The sequence below is a fragment of the Betta splendens genome, chromosome 1 (assembly GCF_900634795.4).
Source record: "Betta splendens chromosome 1, fBetSpl5.4, whole genome shotgun sequence".
In the NCBI taxonomy this organism is placed as follows: domain Eukaryota; kingdom Metazoa; phylum Chordata; class Actinopteri; order Anabantiformes; family Osphronemidae; genus Betta; species Betta splendens.
Genome location: NC_040881.3, coordinates 5,744,394 through 5,763,590, shown reverse-complemented (window position 1 = coordinate 5,763,590; position 19,197 = coordinate 5,744,394). Strand labels below are relative to the sequence as shown.

The 19,197-nt window shown below is 44.0% G+C and overlaps 1 protein-coding gene and 2 long non-coding RNA genes across 4 annotated transcripts; 2 read left to right on the top strand and 1 right to left on the bottom strand.

Moving 5' to 3' along the window:
- The first annotated feature begins 46 nt into the window (after positions 1 to 46).
- Positions 47 to 1,517, top strand: LOC114860384 (uncharacterized). Its single transcript, XR_003786614.3, has 3 exons — positions 47 to 216; positions 293 to 368; positions 1,180 to 1,517. It is a non-coding gene; the product is annotated as an uncharacterized LOC114860384 (long non-coding RNA).
- Positions 1,518 to 1,683: 166 nt separating this feature from the next.
- On the bottom strand, positions 1,684 to 16,967 carry LOC121202453 (uncharacterized). 2 transcript variants are annotated; one of them, XR_008695423.1, is made up of 4 exons: positions 16,268 to 16,967; positions 12,305 to 12,504; positions 3,210 to 3,316; positions 1,684 to 2,565 (listed from the first exon to the last, which is right to left on the bottom strand). It is a non-coding gene; the product is annotated as an uncharacterized LOC121202453 (long non-coding RNA). The 2 variants fall into 2 exon arrangements; XR_005898059.2 differs by lacking the exon at positions 16,268 to 16,967 and adding an exon at positions 13,880 to 14,907.
- On the top strand, positions 8,116 to 9,751 carry lsm6 (LSM6 homolog, U6 small nuclear RNA and mRNA degradation associated). Its single transcript, XM_029161352.3, has 4 exons — positions 8,116 to 8,244; positions 8,679 to 8,784; positions 8,886 to 8,999; positions 9,570 to 9,751. Exons 2-4 carry the CDS (start codon positions 8,691 to 8,693, stop codon positions 9,602 to 9,604), a joined length of 243 nt encoding a protein of 80 aa, XP_029017185.1. The 5' UTR covers positions 8,116 to 8,244; positions 8,679 to 8,690; the 3' UTR covers positions 9,605 to 9,751.
- Positions 16,968 to 19,197: the final 2,230 nt, after the last annotated feature.

Sequence of the window (19,197 nt, the reverse complement as noted above, 5' to 3'; positions counted from 1 at the left end):
TGGGGCAGAGGTCTCGCAAAAGGCCCTGGAGGGAAGTGAAGGTCCTTCGACTCAGGGACAAAAGTTATTTTAGCCCGCACCGCCGAAGCCGACGGGCTGAACGATCACGGCGGCGGTGCCAAGGGCTCGGCTAACGCGCATATCTGGGAAAACAAGAGATGTCAGACGAAGAACTGAAAGGAATGAGAGAGCAGATCAGTGACACAGCGATTGAAAGTACAGCACTGAAAACAATGTGCTCTTTTATCATTTCAAGCAGTTTGCATTCTGAATTGCAGAACATTTTTCACAGAATGCCACAAAGCACCGGGACAGAAACACTGTCTGCCACCTGCCTCTAAATCACTTTTTTTCATTCCAGAAGCTGGGTGAGCAAAAATAATTACACAAAGTGTTGTGAACAGCTATTCATACGTCCACCTCACTGCCCTTGGCTGCTTAACTATAATTCTTTCATTTACAATATGTCTAAATTTATCTAGAAAAAGGCCAGAGATAAATTATTTTTTATCATTTAAGATGATATCAATTGAAAGAGCACTTCAGTGCATCAATATGTTTACTGTCGAGCTGTAGTTCAGGCTTGTGCATGTCTTTGTATCTGGTACGCGTGCTTGTTTTACGCCCCTGTGTGTGTGTGTGTGTGGGCGTGTGTGCGTGTAAGAGGACCCCCGCTGATTAATGTTACCTCATATTGTAATGGAGAGTGCTGAACATGTTCTGATATCTGTAATGTGTTGCCAGTCTCAGCTTGATTTTATTGCCATGGTCTAATAGGATATTGCCACTTTCACAATTTGGATTAACTTCCATATCACTGCGGTTAAACCGCGTGAGGGTGTGCGTGTGTGCGTGTGCAGGCAAATGACAGAAAAGCGGGATGTCTATCAGGGTGGGCTGCTCTGGTCGATTAATTTCACCTCCTTCGAAATGTGTCTCTTCTATTTGTCAGCACAATAGTTTTCATTATGAGCAGTTACAGCCGCTGCGCTTCCTCTCACTGATGCCATGTTGAGGGGTGAAAACAGTTTTGACCCCGTGTAAAATAAGGCGCCGCTGTCTGTTTCTGCTAAGGGGAACGCTGTACCAAGCTTTTTTTTAAACCAGTCTTGTGTGACACACGCACAGGTGAAACAAACCCACGTGCTTTTTGTGTGAACATGTTTTTTTTGTCAACAGGGAGCAGGGAACTGTATGCAGAGGAGGCTGCCCTCGCTCTGCGAGTCCTTTGTCTCCTAATATCTCCAGGCTCCGCCCCTCTCTCAGCCAGCCCTCCAATGGGAGAGCCTTCAGGTGTTGACCTTATCAGGTGGAGGTCAAAGCCAGGTCAGGGATCTGTTGCTAGGCTACCATCAGATAAGTGGCTGGGGTAGGCAGCGGTGGGTAGCGCTGTCATTCAGGGTTTGTCATGTAATCTTGTTCATTTGCAGACAATTGTTTGGACGTCAGAAAGGCTATCTGGCCCATACTGTTGTAATGAAACACATTAAAATATTAAAACCAGCCATGCTGAGCATTGGCAGCTCCACTTGGCACATGTCTTTTTTTTGCAGTCATGCCAACTGTCATGCAGTAACATGAACCCCCTTAAATACGCCTGTGTGGTTTGTAGAAGAGCGGGTGGTGTTATTTTTCTCTGTTTTACTAAATAATACTAAAAAAATGACTATACGCAGACATAAGCATTGTTTAATTGTGGGGCAAAGTAATTAAAAGATAATATTATAAATTATAAATAACACAAACTTAATTTAGTTAAAATCTTGCTGCATTTCTGTAAGAAAGCAGAATACACTAATACTGTGACATATTCATTATATATTTATAAAATGTTAATTTTAGTTCACATTTTTCTGGAAAAATGATCAGCTCATTCATGTCCCATGACTCATTTAGGGGTACAGGTGGGAAGGCATCTTGTTGTTCGCTAACCTACAATCTTTAAATAGAGTACAAAGAGTGGTACAGCAGTCTGTTTGGGGGGGGAGGGAGGGAGGGAGGGAGAGAGGGAGGGAACGAGAGCGAAAGAAAAAGAGAGAGATAGTTGTTGCATCTTCACACAAACATGGTCTGTTCTCCCACTCTGCCATTCCACCACCTGGACCGAGCTATGTGGGAGACACAGTGATGAACGACACCAAACAGGACGATTTCTGTTCACACTGCGGGTCATGTGGAGTAAGACGGGCTGACGCAGCTTCTGTGTCATATCGCAGGTTCCTCTTTGGTGACACCTGCATTTTGTCAATGTCACCCACGCAGCCATTTAGGTTAACCTCCAGCTCGGGGAGGAAGTGGCCTTCAGAGGCCGTGTGAGGAGCAGGACCTCAGACAGTCAGATATAAAGAGACCTAGATAACGCACGTGGCCATTTATCCATGCCAGTCCTTGTTCTGTAGCTCCAACATGGGATCTCGTCTGTTAGATTGGCGCATTGTGAAAAGAGGTTCTCAGTGTCTGGGCGCTTGCCAGCTGACATTCCACGGAGACAAATTGAGAGAGCGGCTCCGGCAGATTTATCGGGCCATTGGCTCGCCTCAGGAATTCTCTTGTAACATGGCACTCCTGTGAAAGGGATAAAGAAATTAGTGTAAAACAGCCCCGCACGCCCCCCTCTCCCACAGCACTCGTTTAGAGCGCTCGCTCGCCCCCCCACCACACCGACACGCGCTTCTTTTTTCATATAAATGTGGATGGATACAAGATGGATGGGTCTGAGCTTCACTCCTCTTATTTCTATGAATATTCAAGAGGGTGGGCAAGAGATTGTTGCTGTATTCTAGCTGTTGAGTCACAGGTCCTCAGTGGCAGGAAGCACTGCTGGTCAAATGACAGAGAGAGAGAGAAAGAGCGAGAGAGCGAGAGACAGAGAGAGAGAGAGAGAGACAGAGAGAGATGCGTGTGTGTGGGATTTGAAAGGAACTGCTCCTGGCTGTCTTGGATATTTATTCCTTTCTAAAGCAATGAGGTGTTTGGAGAAAGAGGCCAGCTATGTTCTTAATGCTGCAGCGAGAACAGGGAGCATTCTTCTCCGCTTGCCTTACTATGGTCTGCGAATGTGAGAACATGTCCTCACCCACGACCTGTCGTTGATCAATAGGAAAATGTGATTGACTTTTTCCAAACCGTCTGGGAAACAAGAAACCTTCGTTTTAAATATTAACATGACCACGCGTTACATCCACCATCAAATAATAAGGATCAATTACCTGCACGAGCGTTGTCGTTGCAAAGCTGCTTCCTGATTTCGCATACAATAAAGTCTTAAATGCGTCTCCCCGTATCATCCGTCAGCGTCTAGAGGTTATCTGCCAAGCTGATGAACAGAGAGATTGGCTATGAACCACAAGGTTTGACAGTATGGCAATATGTTATAGTATGCAGGCAGAGCTCATCAGAAAAGAGAGGACGAGGGGCTTTGTTCCAAATGTCACGATGCATATTTATGGGCGCACTGGAGTGGCTCCTTGTATAAGCACCATTCCCCATCTATCAAGCAAAACCACTACAGTGTCTCTTTGACAACTTGGTAGGATACAGTAATGTGACGAAGTGATCAGCTAGGTGATCTGCACGCGGCCGGGGCCAAATCTTATTGAGAAACTGTGAAACAGACAGGCTGAGGTTGGGAAAGTAATATTAGTTTCTGAATGTATCGTTATTTTTATCACATGCCTCATAATAATTTATTTAAAATATTAAAGCCAATTTATCTTCCTTGTTACAGCAGAAGATGTAGATGTGGTGATATGCAATACATCCCCTCTGTGCCTCAGATTGAGACATTAAAGGGAAGTGGAAGAGGATAAAATGACATGGGAGAGTGTCACGGAGAACGACAGCCCCATACAAGCGGAGTCTTCAGCATAAGCTCCACTGAGCTCACTTTCCACTGGGGGGGATCTCAGGAGAGTTGTGTGCTGTCTGGCGCTGCCCAGGCCATGCGGCGCAGGATGGACAGTCTGACTGTCTGTCTGCGGTACCACTCCTTGGGGGAAAGAACATGGCTCCAGGGCTGTAGCTGATTTGAGATGGTCCCAGGACTAACCCCTGGGGGACACCAACCAGGCAGAATCGGTTCTCTGAACCGCTCCTTTTAGGCTCTTGCAAGCTGTGGAGCTCGGTGACTGTGGAGAGGGGAAACAAGCAGAGGGCTTTCATCCCGACTGTCAGGAGCTCAGTGGATTTCCTCCAAATTACTGGGAGTGATTACATCCCACCTCACCTGCCTTGTGCCACCCCCTTCTCTCAGCATGGAGCCCCCAGGCCAGGCAACTGTCACTGCTCACAGCTGAGTCATTAAGTGGAAGCTGAGCGATGTGTCATTGGCACAGAAATAATAAGGAACAAAACCCAAAGCACAGACACACTCCTTGCACCTTGTAGGTAATTGACTACAGGTTATACATTTTTATACCTTATAGCTTATGACAAAGACGTCTTACAGTAGATGTGCTGCGTGCAAAGGGCTGATCACCACTTTTGGTTGGGCCGTTTTGCAGCTCTGTATGTTGAAATGAGCAAAGAGCAGGTGAGGAACGAGTCACTAGAGCATTGAGTTTGGAGCGAGTCACCCATTTCAAACAAGCCTTGGTGCAACAAAGGCAACAGACCCAAACATGGAGCCATCCAGCGACGTTTCGCCCCCGTTTGATGAAGAAAGGATTCCCATCACTTCCAAGCTATTACCTCCATATAGTTAGGGATTACATAGAATCAAGCTCAGGGACTCTCTGCCTACCAATACCTTTTTTTTCTATTTGAACTCCCCTGCAAGCTTTTCCATTATGTTCTCCATATCAAGCTTGACCTGAAGAGAAAACCTGGCTTCAGAGGGGTCAGTGCAGTCTAGACTTTCCGCTCTACCACTACACCCGCCTCAAACCCATTCCAGCATTTTGCTTTGGGGGAGGAAGAGGAAGGCTCCCCCTCCTTCTTCTTCCTACACACCTCAAGCCACTGTCTCCTTTGGTCCAGTCCCCCATTTCCCACCTACAATAGCATCCCCCGTCACCATAATCTTTCTATTTCACTAGTCCGCCCCTCGGGGTTAAGGGGTCTGTAGATGGAGACAGGATTTGTCTTTGAATTGACAGCACTGCTGTTGTGCTTTCTGGCTGACCATTGTTAGACTCGATGCACATTCGTGCATTTTTTCGCAGAAACAAATTCCTTGCTGTTTGTCCAAACATCGAGATTTTATACGTTTTCTAGTATCTACCTAATGATACTGTAAGTGTTAAATACAAATCATCACATGCAGGTTACACACAATAATTAGACTTGCAATTATTGGTTCATGCATCTGTTACTTTATTCAGACACAACTAATTTGAGGCTACTTTTATAATTGATTCATCACTCATGCCAAAAAATGCCAAACATTTGATAGTCACAACTTTGATAGTAAACCAATGTACTTAAATAGGTAGTTGAATTAAATAAGCAGTCGGAGCTCATGTCCTTCGCCTATGGGAAATAGTATCAGACATTTTTTACAATTTTCAGAGATTTTAGGAGAAAAAATATTAACCAAAAATATCTTCAGTGAATTAAGTGATGATCAAAAGATAATCAGCTGTCCCCTAATTACAAGAATTGAATAATATTACTGGTACTGATATTGTTATGCTTTTACTACAATTAAAACATCTTCTATGTCTGATACTAATAATGATATGTTGTTGGGTGTTAAACCACAAAGGCTTTAAATACCATGAAATTAAAGTCTGTCTCAAAAGACATATGCATACATATATAAATGTGTACTGCAAAATGATAACACAAACAATAAATACAATTCATTAAAACAGGATTAGATAAGAACAGAACACATTCCAGACAAGACAACCCTAAACCTGATTCTTTCATTATGCCAGCTCTTTGACATTTAGGAAAACCTGGATTAACTCTGGAATGGGAAGCAGTCTGCACTGAAAATGAACGGGTAAATTAAGTAAAACAGATTAATGCTATGGAAAAAAGCCATGGTGTAAGTCCTCCTACACTTTAATAATAAATAATACATACAGTAGGCAGTAGAATGTGTGGCCATTGCTAACATGCAGGCCGGTAAAATGGTGAAATGGGATGTGCTGTTGATGATGATTTGAGCGCAGTGTCAATGTTCACAATTAACCCCATTTCAGCTGAATTATTATCCGCCAGTGGTGAATTTTCTGCAGGTTACAAGCAAAACACACTTATCTCGGGGCCCCTGGACACCACAATACGCCGCCTGCGAGAGAGGAGTTCAAGCATATTTTCTTATTGCCTGCCCAGTTACCAGGCTGAATATAAAAACCCCTCGCATCAAATGCCAGCGGAGGCACAGCCCTGATCGTTACTGTAAGTTCAGTTTTAACCACCAATTTTATGATGTGGTGAAAATGACCACATTATTAGTACATTATTGTTTTTTGCGATATTGAGCAATTGGGCTAGGAGTAGTTACAGTTGGTGCACTCAGGGACAGAGCTGCATAATGACTGCACCACATTTCAAATAACAAAAAGTCACTTCCTATTAAAACTAAATCCATGAATTATGATAACAGAGGACAAATAAACGTAAGTGCACAGAGGTCATTTTTGAGGGCCAAACAGTTTTCTTATATCTAAAATTTCCTTCAAAGAAAGCAACAATGAAGGGAACAGGGGACAAAGGGAAAAAAAATCTTCATTGAATATTCATCAAGTGGTGCCTAGGTGTATACATGGCTCTTAACCACTCTTGTTTATGACTTAAGGACTTGTAGTAGTGACCTTAGTTTAACACAGCAGCAGATACCAAATTAACCTCTAGCCTCCACAGGGCTAGCCATGCCCTGCTAACAAGCAACCTGTCTAGACACACAAGAAGTACTTTATGATTCCACCTCACACAATGCCCCTCTCTCCCTGTCCTCCTCCCTCTCTCGCTCTTTCCTCAACCTCTCTGTCCCTGTTAACACATACTGGCACATCCTCCCTCTGTCTATCCTCTTCTATCTTTCACCCAACCATTTCATCCCTATTTCCCCCCTACAACATTTTTCATGTACCTTCCAAGCTGTGCAGTGTTTGGGTCATGCACCCAGCCACCGGAGTTTTATCAGATGCTAGACTTTTTCTTATCCTTCCCAACACAGCATAGCCGCTGCAAAATAAAATCCAAAACCTCCAGGATGAGCAATTTTAATTCCAGTTCCAATCACAGAAAACATTAAAAAACATACACTGTTAAAGCTGTGCTTTGAAGAATAATAAATCTTGAAAATATAAATAATTAGAATAGATATAAAATCACTGTCCTTAATTATCCCAAATTCATCCATATTAATATATTTATTCTATTATACAAAACAAGCCTTAAAATAACTAATTTTCTCTCTGACATGATAAGTGTGATAAGTTGGAGAGTTGCATTGCCAACACAACCTAGAAACTTACTGTCAAAAATTTGATTCAGTTCTTTCACAGATTTATATTCTATTTAAAATGTATGAATTCATCACCAACATCTTAACATTACTGCATTTCCTCAAGGTAGAACACACCTAAACTCAGCCCAGGTTTATACCTGGTGATCAGTTTCCAACCAGGTGGTGGTTTGTATGCATTGGTTCTGGCTGCTCGGTGAAAACAGCAACATAAATTCAAATCAAATATATACTGTATCTGCAATCAATTACTTTTATCATATATTAGATATTATTATTGTACATCAATTTTTAGGACTTTATAAAAAAAAGACAAAACATTTGTTAGTACAGACATTATATTGCTCAGCTTTATTATTTAATTTAAAAGTAGATATTCAAAACGTATTTCATTTATGTTTAACATTTTTGTGACTTGTTTTATATAAAGTTAAATGTTTTTAGAGCTAAAATTTCCCTGTATACTATTTCTCAAGTAGTAATTTATATCAGCTACATTAACCTGTAAACACTGGTCAATCTTTACTATCCTAATTGAGCCATGTGGCACAGGGCAACAGTTAGAACTAGTTTTTCACGTAGTTAGTACTCTTGCCTCCCGGCAAGAAGGTCCTGGGTTCAGTTCCAGGGGTCTTTTGTGTGGAGTTCACGGGGAATACGCCGTCAAAATAATGAGTGAACGATTGGGTTTTGACTTAACCCAAGGGATGCGCAATCGCGGTTCGTGCTGTTTGTCCTCAACTCGCCGCCGTCCTACGCACGCCTCTGATTGGTCAATAGGCGGCCCATGACGCACCCATAGTCGTCTGAGGAACGTTCATCGGGTAAGACCAATGTTTTCAAATGTGTAGCCGACGAGCCGCCATAAACAGTAACATTTGTAACAGTAACATACACGCAATCCAGTCAGTCTGGTTTTATTTCAAAGTCTCTTATCGGTTTACTTCTACGAATAACGACCCTTTACAAACATACTCATTAAAAGTGGCCTGATAGCGCGTTAGCAGCACTCATTAGCTAGCAGCTAGCGCTAAGCATTGTTACCACACATGGTTCTAAGGTTGTTACTGAAGGTTCAAGTGTAATATTGCTTCATATAAAAATGTTCATGGTGAAATGCGCCTATTGTTTGATTACGTAAACGAGTGCAATCGATGAATGATGACTTTCCTGCTACGGTGCTAACTGACTAGCGGTGTGCTAACACACAGTGCTGCCCAGAAGCAGTATTAACAGCTGCTGCTTGTTTTCCCTTCAGGTCACAGTCAACATGAGCCTGAGAAAGCAGACCCCGAGTGACTTTCTGAAGCAGATAATTGGAAGACCTGTTGTGGTGAAACTGAACTCTGGCGTGGATTACAGAGGTAATGCAGCTGGCATGTCACAGCTAATTCGGTTGAAAAGTGTCAAAGAGTGGCGCAATTGAAGCAAACGTGATGCACCTGCATTGTCTGTCCGTCCGTAGGTGTCCTGGCCTGCCTGGATGGCTACATGAACATTGCCATCGAGCAAACTGAGGAGTATGTCAATGGACAGCTCAAAAACAAGTATGGAGATGCTTTTCTAAGAGGGAACAATGGTAAGATTAAATTCGTAAATGGCTCCTAAAGGAAAATGCTGATTATCTGTGACACATTAACCTACATGATCTGTTTATGGTCATAGTCTTGTATGTATTTATTTCTCTGCATAAATAAACTGTATTAAACCCACTCACTCAAATACCAGTAAGTGGATTACTTGTGGGCATTTTTTAATTTTAATTGTTCTACAATATTTCTGTAGTGATGCACCTTGTTTTAAATAGAACACTCTCCATGTGAGGAGCTTATTCATCTCTGATGTGGATTGTAGCAATTATTTTATATAGTACATATCAGTAATATCTGATATCTGGTGCTTATCATCACAAAACTGCAATTTGTTTGCTGGGATCAACTCATTTGGACCCCCCTGGGAATCAGTTCTCCCTCTGTTTTGTTACTTACATTTTAGACATTGACAGATATTACACATTTAGAAACTCATTTCTCCTAGAAATCTGAAACATTTTTAGCGCAAGCGTGATGATCTCTTGATCCAAAAGTGTGCTGTGATAAATATTTTGACACATTCAATTCTAATTTTTTCTGTTTTCTTCCCTCCTCAGTTCTTTACATCAGCACTCAGAAGAGAAAAGTGTAGTGACGATCATGGCTTTGTTTTCATTTTTATTTTTCAGCGTTGATGTGCCAGTGGACAACTGTCATTTTTTTGTTATGTAAAATCTGAAGTCCTGAAGAATGTTTGTTTTTGTAAAAGTGAAATAAGTTAATAAATTGAAAAATTTGACTTTGCCTGATTTTATGTTTATCATGGGGTAAACACAACTGCACCTTTTTTATTTGTGTAAAAATGTGAAACTAGTGGTTTGAGTCTGTCACTCACTTAAACATGAACAGTTTTAAAAAAAGATTTATTCTCATGAGTTGCATACCATATTGTAATATCCTATAATTCACCCTTTGAATAATGTTTTCAGGCTTCTCTAGTGGGATCATAGTAAAATAAGGGTTCTTCTTTTTTTTCTATTCACTCAAAGTTTATCCCCAGAGCAAATCTTCCACTCTTACACCATGAGGCTCCTAAAGGATTAGAACATAATTTTGTAATTTGTCAGTACTAATATGCTAATTTTGTAATTGATCTTGATACAACAGGCCTGCAGAAACCCATTACTGAATAGCCTATGTACAAATGTACTCATTATAAGTAATTTGATGAACGTCTGTTTGTAAAACTATTCAAGTAATGTCCCACATAAAAGCAAATTTTCTAAATGAAAGATCTTTTTGATCCTTGTTTAGCTTTTATCTCTGGCATTCTTGTTTTCAAATTGAACATGAGTAATGTTACTAAAAGTACTCGTACAGCTTAATACGAGGACTTCACTTGAAAGCTTTGTCCTGATGGAGTGTTTGCTTCAATCCAGTAATGTACTGTACCTGCATCTGGACTTTGCTGGTATCCAATAGTGTAAATCATGGTGCATATGACTGCATGATGGAGTGCCTATTCATACTAAATTAACTTGTTGCTTGCTATAATGCAGCATTATGGATAGTTTCAATATGTACCTGTGCAAGAAAATGTTTCACTCGCAGGCCATTCAAATATCCATTATTGAACAACACAAAAAGAGTGTGACTGCAGGACTAATCTATAAATGGTGCCACCTGCAGGCTACGTCAGGCTGCATTAACATGTAAACAGATCTATCGGCTCAACTCGCTGTGCTCTGCAGCCGTCCTCCATGTTTTAGTGCTTTTGAATGATTCCGAACACAAAGCCTACCTTTTGTGATCTATGACTGAGCGTAGATGTTCTTTGTTCGCGCGTCAGGCTTAGATTGGCTCAGCCGTCTCCGCTGATGAACCTCTATGAAAAGAAATGCAGCCGCATAATATTCAAGAAATTGGAAGTTTATTCCATTTCAGCGTGGCCTGTGGTGATTTATCAAATGAGTTCAGAAGTGTTATCACCTCATTACACTAAGATAAGACGCTATAAATATATGATTCATTAGGCTCTTAATGAGAATGCTGTAGTGTGGAGGCAGTGAGGGGAATTCTTTTCCTTCCAAGGGTGGATTTTTGAGAGGCTTGTTTTCCAACCTGTACATGCGCACTCTGGCCCCTGGAAGGAGACAAAAGGCTGCCAAGGTCAGGTCCGACTTGAGGATGAAGGACGCGTTATTGATCAAACTCTGTCGAGCTGCAGCTGTAGAGAGGGGAATGTTGGGGGATTGAGCTGTAGCACGAACACAGACACACACGCACGCATGCACGCACGCACACTCAGAGGGAGACATAGGCACTGAGTGATGTGTACACAGGAACGCATTGTACACAGTGCAACACACAAAGAATCATTATGGCACCTAGTGAGGGTTAGCACAGGCAAATATTTACCCTCTGGAATCATAACTGAGCCGCTGGCTGTGTGGCCTCACAGGGAACCCAATTAATACCATTCACACAAATGACCCGGTGGCAGACATCACCCAACTGAACCACGAGCATTTTAAAAGACACTGAAGTGATGCAGCCACTTTTTCATTTGGCGTGTCCGTATGCATGTCAACATCTGAGTATTGATTTTAGCCTCTCAACCTCTTTTTTTTCCCTCCAAAGCTTCATTTTTTTCTTTCACCAAATTAATGCAGACGACGAACATGAAGAATGCATCTCTTTGTATTAGAAGCTGCCTCCTCGCCGTGCGCCAGGCACCGGTCCCCGCTCACCCCCATCAAAGCAGGCTGGCTCAGGGGTTGACCGAGGATGCTGCAGTGGCTCAGCGTTGACGTATGGAGGTGAGTGATGGAGGGGAGAGGACAAAGGAGGATAGAATAGGTGACAGCCTTGTTATGGAGGAGAAAAAGCAAGAGGGGAGACTCAAGTCTTACAGCACCACCAGCTGCCAGACCTACAAAACTACAGTAGAGTCACAGGAGAGGGAGGGAGGGTTAGTGGAGAATGACTTTGACCCTGACTGATCACTGCAGCATGACTGTCTAGCCTCATGAGGGATCAAAAAAAAGATGACAAGGACAAGCTGAAATCAGCGTTCCCAACGTTTGGCTGTACCATGTTCTCATTTGGACAAGGACACATTTCTATTTTCTTCTATGCAAATCTATTCAGCGTGAGGCTTTTCATGTGAATGACTTAGCGATGGTTGATAGATGGAGAATGTTTAAGGTATTCTCTTTTTTTTGCTCACCAGTGTCAAGGTGAAGCGCTGCATGTTAAATCAGTGTGCACTCACAGAATGTGGTGAATCTGTGTGTGTGTGTGTTGAATGGGGGGGCGACAGGAGCCCCTTAAATGCAACCACAAGCCGTACCTGTTGCCTGCTGGTGTGAGCGCGCTGCTTGTTTTCGCATGCGCACGGAGGCCTCGCTCCTCGCACACTGCGATCGGCGCTGTCCTGTGTGAACTTGACCAGCGCTCACCTCCTGACAGCGTTTCATGTGTTTAGGATGTAGATGACGGCGGCGTCTCTGCTCTGGCGTTCTCACATTCCTCTGGCTGCGTCCCGAGGTCCTGTAAGGGTTAGCGCCGAGTAAACAAACACCTTCGAAACGGTTTAACAATAGCAGGCTAATGATAGAAACAGCTGTTACTGATTCATGTGCTGAAGCCACTTATTTGTCCCTCGGTCCATTAATCAGTTATGTCAGTTTTCACTTTGAATTAAACAGGATGAAACGCGTGTTCACGTGCGTGACGGTCTCCGTTTCAGCTTCTCCGTTGCACTTTGCAGTTTTCCAGTAACATAAATCCAAGTTCAAGTTTGATGCTTGTTTTGATCCTAATTGAGCGTGAGGGCCGGCGCTAGCCTGTGCCACTCTGCAACCCCCAGGCTCTTTATTTAGCCCCGAGGACTGTAAACTCTGGCCCGAAATGTGACCCTTGACCCGCTTATCTGGAAGAAGCTATTCCCAGCGTGGACAGCAGCTTCTGTGATTTATCTTGGCTCCAAATGGCAGCACGATGCAGATGGTGAGGTCAGGGGAGCGTAACTAGGTGCCCTTCAGGAGGCCAGGGAGCAGAACCACTCGGGGCGTTTGCTGTGCATGAGTTGCACTGGATCGCACACGGCAGCACCAGCAACGGCAGATTTACAGGACGGACAACAGACAGGAAATCTCCTGCACAGCACAGAAACATTTTCCATGTGAGCCCTTGAACCCTGACCCTCAGACAACGCTGCAGCCAACAGGGTCTATTTTGGAAACACTAGCATATTTGATATATGTTGACTGCGTAATATTAGTTCACCTGAACCTTTTAACTCAGTCTGTCGCGTTTCCTCCTGCCAGTTATTGATTATTTCCTTGATTTCTTCAAAGCTATGACCAAACCAACCAAGAAACTTTTTTTGGTTATTTATCTTTATAATTTGTTTTTTATAAAGACAATGGGCCGAACTCCACATCTGCTTGGTTGCATGTGTTTTAATCTTGTGCAGTAGTTGTTGCATCAGCGTCTATCTTGGAACCTTATCTCACTCAGTGTTTAAAAATGGGGTCATTAGTGCTTGTGAACAATAATTAGTGGATATGAGGTAAACAAACATTTTTTAAGTGGGCTTTTTGCTTCAGAATGGCTACTGCTTGTCCTGTATGTCAGCCAAGTCTCACTACTATGCACATGAGATTTGCATGAAATACAAAGTAACCCCGCACTCAGGCAATTAGCCTCCATTATGCTGGCAGTCCGATTGCCAATTTGTCTGCCATGCAAGGTAATCCGGAGTGTTTCTGGCAAGCGCCCAGAAATGGTAATAATGGTATTGCAAAAGTCTTTTGTTGTTGTTTCCTCTCAGACTAACGGCCACAGGCTGCTGCTGTGTCACTGGATGAAATGTTGAGGAAGTGGAAATGTTTGCGCGGCAGTCGGGAGTCAAGACATTCACCTTTGCCCCCGAACGCTGCGGCCCAAAGGCTTGTAGGCTGCGCTTGTTTGGGATTTGGTCTAATTCTGTCCTGCTCTTCTTATCCAGGGTCGCTTCTATGTCTTACTTTGTTCTTCTATTTTTGGTCTGGCTCTATAAAACAAACACTGGCGACGGAGCAGCCTGAAAAAGTCACATTTCAAAAGGTTATGAGAACAAAACAGGAACTTTAAAGCTTTCTTTCTCCTGCAAATGTTCAAATAAGTCGCCACACCTGCGCCGCTGGAGGACCAGATCCGTCCCTTGAGGGTCCTCAGCGCCCAGGGCGAAGCAAACGTAAACGCAAACGTGGCCTGACGTTCATCAGGTGGCCACGTATCATGTGCATGAAGTTTGTTTCTGCATGAAATCAGAGCAGACAGCGGACAGAACCTTCGGGCACAACAGTGAGTTCATTAATGTCGTTCCTAACTGATAATTAGTAAACGAACCTAGTTGATCACACAGCTCTGTGTTTAGCAACCGCTGCGTCGACAGGCCGCGCTCCGCGAGGCTTCAGACCAATCGATAAATAAAGCTGAGCAGATTTATCTCTGCAGCTTTATTTATTGATTACGAGTGTTTTATTTTCAGGGTGTGTGTTTGAGAAGCTCAGCCATTTGACTTGCTGATCTCAGAGCGATGTTGCTCAAGGGTAGAGGCGGACGGGGGAGTTATGGCTCGAGCCCCTCTCCGACCGTCAGGAAGGTCATAAGGAAGCTAGCGTCACACACACAAGGGCGCACACGTTGAACAACGTGAGCCCGGGCCTTCATCAGCCAGGGGTTCCAGCCTCGGGCCTGAACCCGGCCTCTGTCTGAGGGCGTGTGAGACAGACAGACGGGGGAGAGACGGGGAGAATGCACGTGAACACTCGCGTCCCGCCACATTACGAGGCAGACGAGCGAGAATGAATGTATGAAATCCCGAGCAGCGCAGCGGCGGAACAGGAGGCCATTAAATTCAATGTGACTCTGCCTAGGTTAGCCAGCGATGCCTTTTATGTGGGCGTGTTACTCTGCGAGTTTAATGACTGACACACACACACGCGCACGCACACGCACGCACGCACGCACGCACGCACGCACACGCACGCACGCACGCACGCACGCACGCACACACACACGCACGCGCACGCACGCACGCACGCACACACACACACACACACACCTCTAACAAAAGGGGCTGGTAGGAAGATGCACATAAAGGTAAGATGCTGGAAGAAGACACATCTGACATTTACGAGGATCCAGATGTGAGGAGCTGCTGCCTTTGACTCAGCTGATGAACTGCAACTTAAAGCATATTCTTACATCATATTTTTTTCTTTATTGGGACCTAGTAAAAACTCATTTAACCTTCAAATGAAACGTGCAAGGTCCTGGTATAAGATGCATTCTCCCCGTCAACATATCTAAGCTCCTTGTGCCCTCTTGTGGCCGATGCTGGTGCTGATCTCTCTGTGCAGCCAGGCCTCTCAGCCACTCAGCCCCTCTTGTTCCTTATTTTAATTGACCTGGATTTGTTCCCTTTGCTTTGCTGTAATGAAAAAGCGAGAGGTGCCTCGAGACTGAAAATCCTGTCAGCTTCGCCCCGCAGCAATTCCCACAACCCAAAACTGGGTCCCCTTTACAAGATCCACTGTTTGAAGCTGAGCAGAAATAAAAAATTTAAAAGACCTGGGTGCTTCAATGCCTCGCGATGAATAATTAAGAAATATGCATTTCCAGATAATGGAGAAGAAAATTTTAAGACGCTTGGACGTAAACCCACTGAAGAAACACACTGGCAGATATTTGTGTGGCGCTTGTACATGAGTTTGCCTTGCATCCTTATTTCTCTGTGTAAAGAGACAGTAAAATATTCATACAACATTTCACACTGATTTTGTGGCTTTGTTTAACGGAAAATGAGTCCGATCACTTAAAAAAAAAAAAAAAAAGAAACCTGTACAAATGGGACTCGTGCTCATTTGGGTCGAACCCTTAAAGAAAATGGGGAACGATTGTAACGCAAGTGTGATGCGTGTGCATATTAATGTTATGTGTGCTGACTTCTCAGCGTGCCCCAGAGACGCTCACGCTATCAGCACAGGGCCATCAATGTTCTACATCACGAACAAGGTCATTCAATCAAAACGCGTTGGATTAAACATTAAATAAACGATTAAATTGGTTTCAGATCAAAACTTTGTAATTAATAGATTACACGATCGTTTATTAGCATCACAGTCCTGTCATGAATTTATAAAATGCTACATAAATATACAAAACGCTGCGTGTAGGTGTGATTAACCGCCATCGTCCCAGCAGTAAAATGAGAACAGAGCGTCAGTCTTTTAATAACTGAAAGAAAGTCCGAGTTTCTCACCTGTTACGGTGAAAGAACTCATCATCCAGGAGGCATAAATTGTAAGAGTTTAGTGGGTGGTACCTGTCATCACGTCTGTCTGACGCTGCCACAGACCACATAAAGAGCATGCTTGAGGATGAATCGTCCCTTGCTGTTCCCTTGTCATCACACAGACTCGCTTACAAGTCCCAGTGCAGCTATGAATCACAGACTATGGGCCTGTTTGATTTTACACTTGATGACTCATCAGAGGTTTAACTCTGCACATTAAAGCCCGGTGACAAGTTTATAGCCGCCGTCCTGGAAGGAGCCCCGGCGCGTTGTGCAGTGCTACAGCAGAGGGCTCTCCGTCTTCATAACTCACCTCCTGCGAGGGCAGAGCCCGATTGAATCATCGGCGCTCGCTCAGGGGTCGGCTGAGCCGAGGTGCGCGTCTGTGTGTGGCTTTTGTCGTGTGTGCGCATTCGGATGTGCCTCCTAATTAAGCATCAGCATCTTGTCGGACCAGGGGGAGGCGAGACTTCACAGCCATTAAATCAGGACAATGCTTTTTGTGTCAGCAGCGCTGGCACGGGTTCCCCTGCTTCCCCTCCTTCTCCTTGCATCTCCTCGCTCCTTTTAGCCGCCCGCCTCCTCCCGCTCCCCTTCAGCCTCCCAGCTGCCAAGCAGCACAGGGCTCCAAAAATAAATGATGGCCTCCCAAGTGCGTGGTCAAGGCCGGGCAAGTTGGCAGAGCTGCTCCTCCTTCGAGAGCAGCCACTTCTCACTGGGCGCCCTCTACTGGTGGGTGCGGCTCATTACAGCTGTTCTCCAGGCACAAACAGGAGCGATTAAGATATAATGGACCAGAACCACAGCTTTCGACTTGAGTGGAAGCTCATCTTACTTAGAGTCGAACTTCAGAACTGCAGTTTCTGTGTAATTTGGTACATAATGATCAATATACAACAAGTACGGTATGTATGAATTAACCAAAACATTTCTAATATACGTGTATGAGTCACACAGGTTAGAATCTACTGGAATGCTGTTCCTGATTTTGTATCCCCAGGACTTTGCAAGACAAATTCCCAACAGTGGTTTAACCTCAGAAGGAGCAGAGAATGAGCACATAAGAGAGAATAAGAGAGAATATGTCAATCATTTCTCCAAGCAGGAAGTCTTTATCTTTAGGTTATTAACAAAACACTACAGGCACCATAGGCATGTTTACTACACTATTAAATTAGTAAACCAAATGGAGCGAGGACAAAGGAACATTATATCAATAAAGGAGTTTAGTTTTCAGAAGGCGACACAGAGTTACACTAACAACAAAGTAAAATATGCAATATGATGCTCGAGTCACAAGAAGAACACATGAACATGGACAAGCGCACAGACAGGAGGCGTCCGCCCGCTCCCATCGCGCCTCACAGGCAACTCCTCCGGACTGCTCCTCATCTCACATGGTGAGGGCAGCTCCTAAGTCGCCTGTATCCATTAGAATTAGCGTCTCAGAGGGGGTCCGATCCATTTCCCTCATGACGATACGGGCCGGTCCAGTCAGTCACGGGCTCCATCACATTTATGCAAAGAATCTGTTCAGGCTTTAGTACACACTCAGCGTCTGCGTTATTGTCGTCAAAGGCAGATGCACTGAACTGCAGTTCAGACAATTGAGAGCAATTGAACTCACATTTCTGTACAGCCGTTATTGACTCTGGCATCAAACATTATGAATAATGGCTTAGTCTACTTAAATACAAATAAATGCTCATAGACACAGAGCAGAGCCGAGGGCCTGGGGCGTTTTAGCTCCAATACTTTCTGGAAAACAATTCAGGACATGTGTTGCTTCTGAAATGCAATCAAAACATCGCAATAGATGATTTATTCATTTTAACAAAATGTATACAAGTTTTATAAATGTTTTCCTTTCGCTGTTTCTGTGTGATGCTGTGAACGAGCAGCGGTGGGTGGGCTGCGTGTCCACTAGGGGTCACAATGACACTGAACATGGAAGCGACACCAGCCGTGAAACCACGTCAGGGCCTCATCGTCACAGAAAGTTCATCCTGAAGGAAACGGCGTCTACGTTTCAAAACCACTCATATTTCGCATGAGGGGATGGAGTAATGTAATAAAAGTAAATGACATTTTATTTGTTATAATATTCATTGTTAAAAATTTAAACGCTGAGCTTTTTGTCACACTTTCCAATATTTAACACTGAAAATGAATGTTTTTGACCTTCTGACTTGACAAGAAACAATACTTAAAATACTCTCACAAAAACAATGAAACGTTAGAAGGTAAAAAAGGCACATTGCGCTCTCAAAGATGTATTCATCATAGGCTTAATGTGTAAAATGAAAGAGATGGATGTTGTTTGTCTAATACTAAAATTCACTATTAACCTTTTGATAAAAACCAACACCTCCGTCATGTTGACACAAACCAGCTCCTGTAGAAATAGGATCTGATACTTGCTGAAGTTTTTCCCCGAGGTTGAGTGAATTCAGCTGCATTGCACTTGTTTGTCTGCCTACTGTGTTGTCTCACACGCTAACAAACAGGAGTGTGTGTTTACAGAGTGTGCCCTTCCTGCAGACACACAACAGCTCCAGTCTTTAACAAGCTGTCAGGGGCCACAGCACCGTTCTCCTGCAGCAGTTAGCGCCGCGCGGCGAGCAGCTCCGGGTCGCGACGCCCTCAGGACGACACACGGCTCCTTTGCAGAATCGCGGCCTCACACGCACAAAAGCAGCTAATAGGCGGCAGCGCGGCAGCTTAATGGAAGAGAGTCCTGCTGTGGAGGCGGATGGGGCCCTCTGGGCCAAAACGCATTAACCTATTTGGAGGGCGTGAATTCTAGATGGTGTTATTAGCAGAGAGTCCGAGAACCTTGAGCCGAGCGGCTCTGAGGCTCGCGGTGAGTTTGTGTGTCACAGAGAGGAACGAGGTGG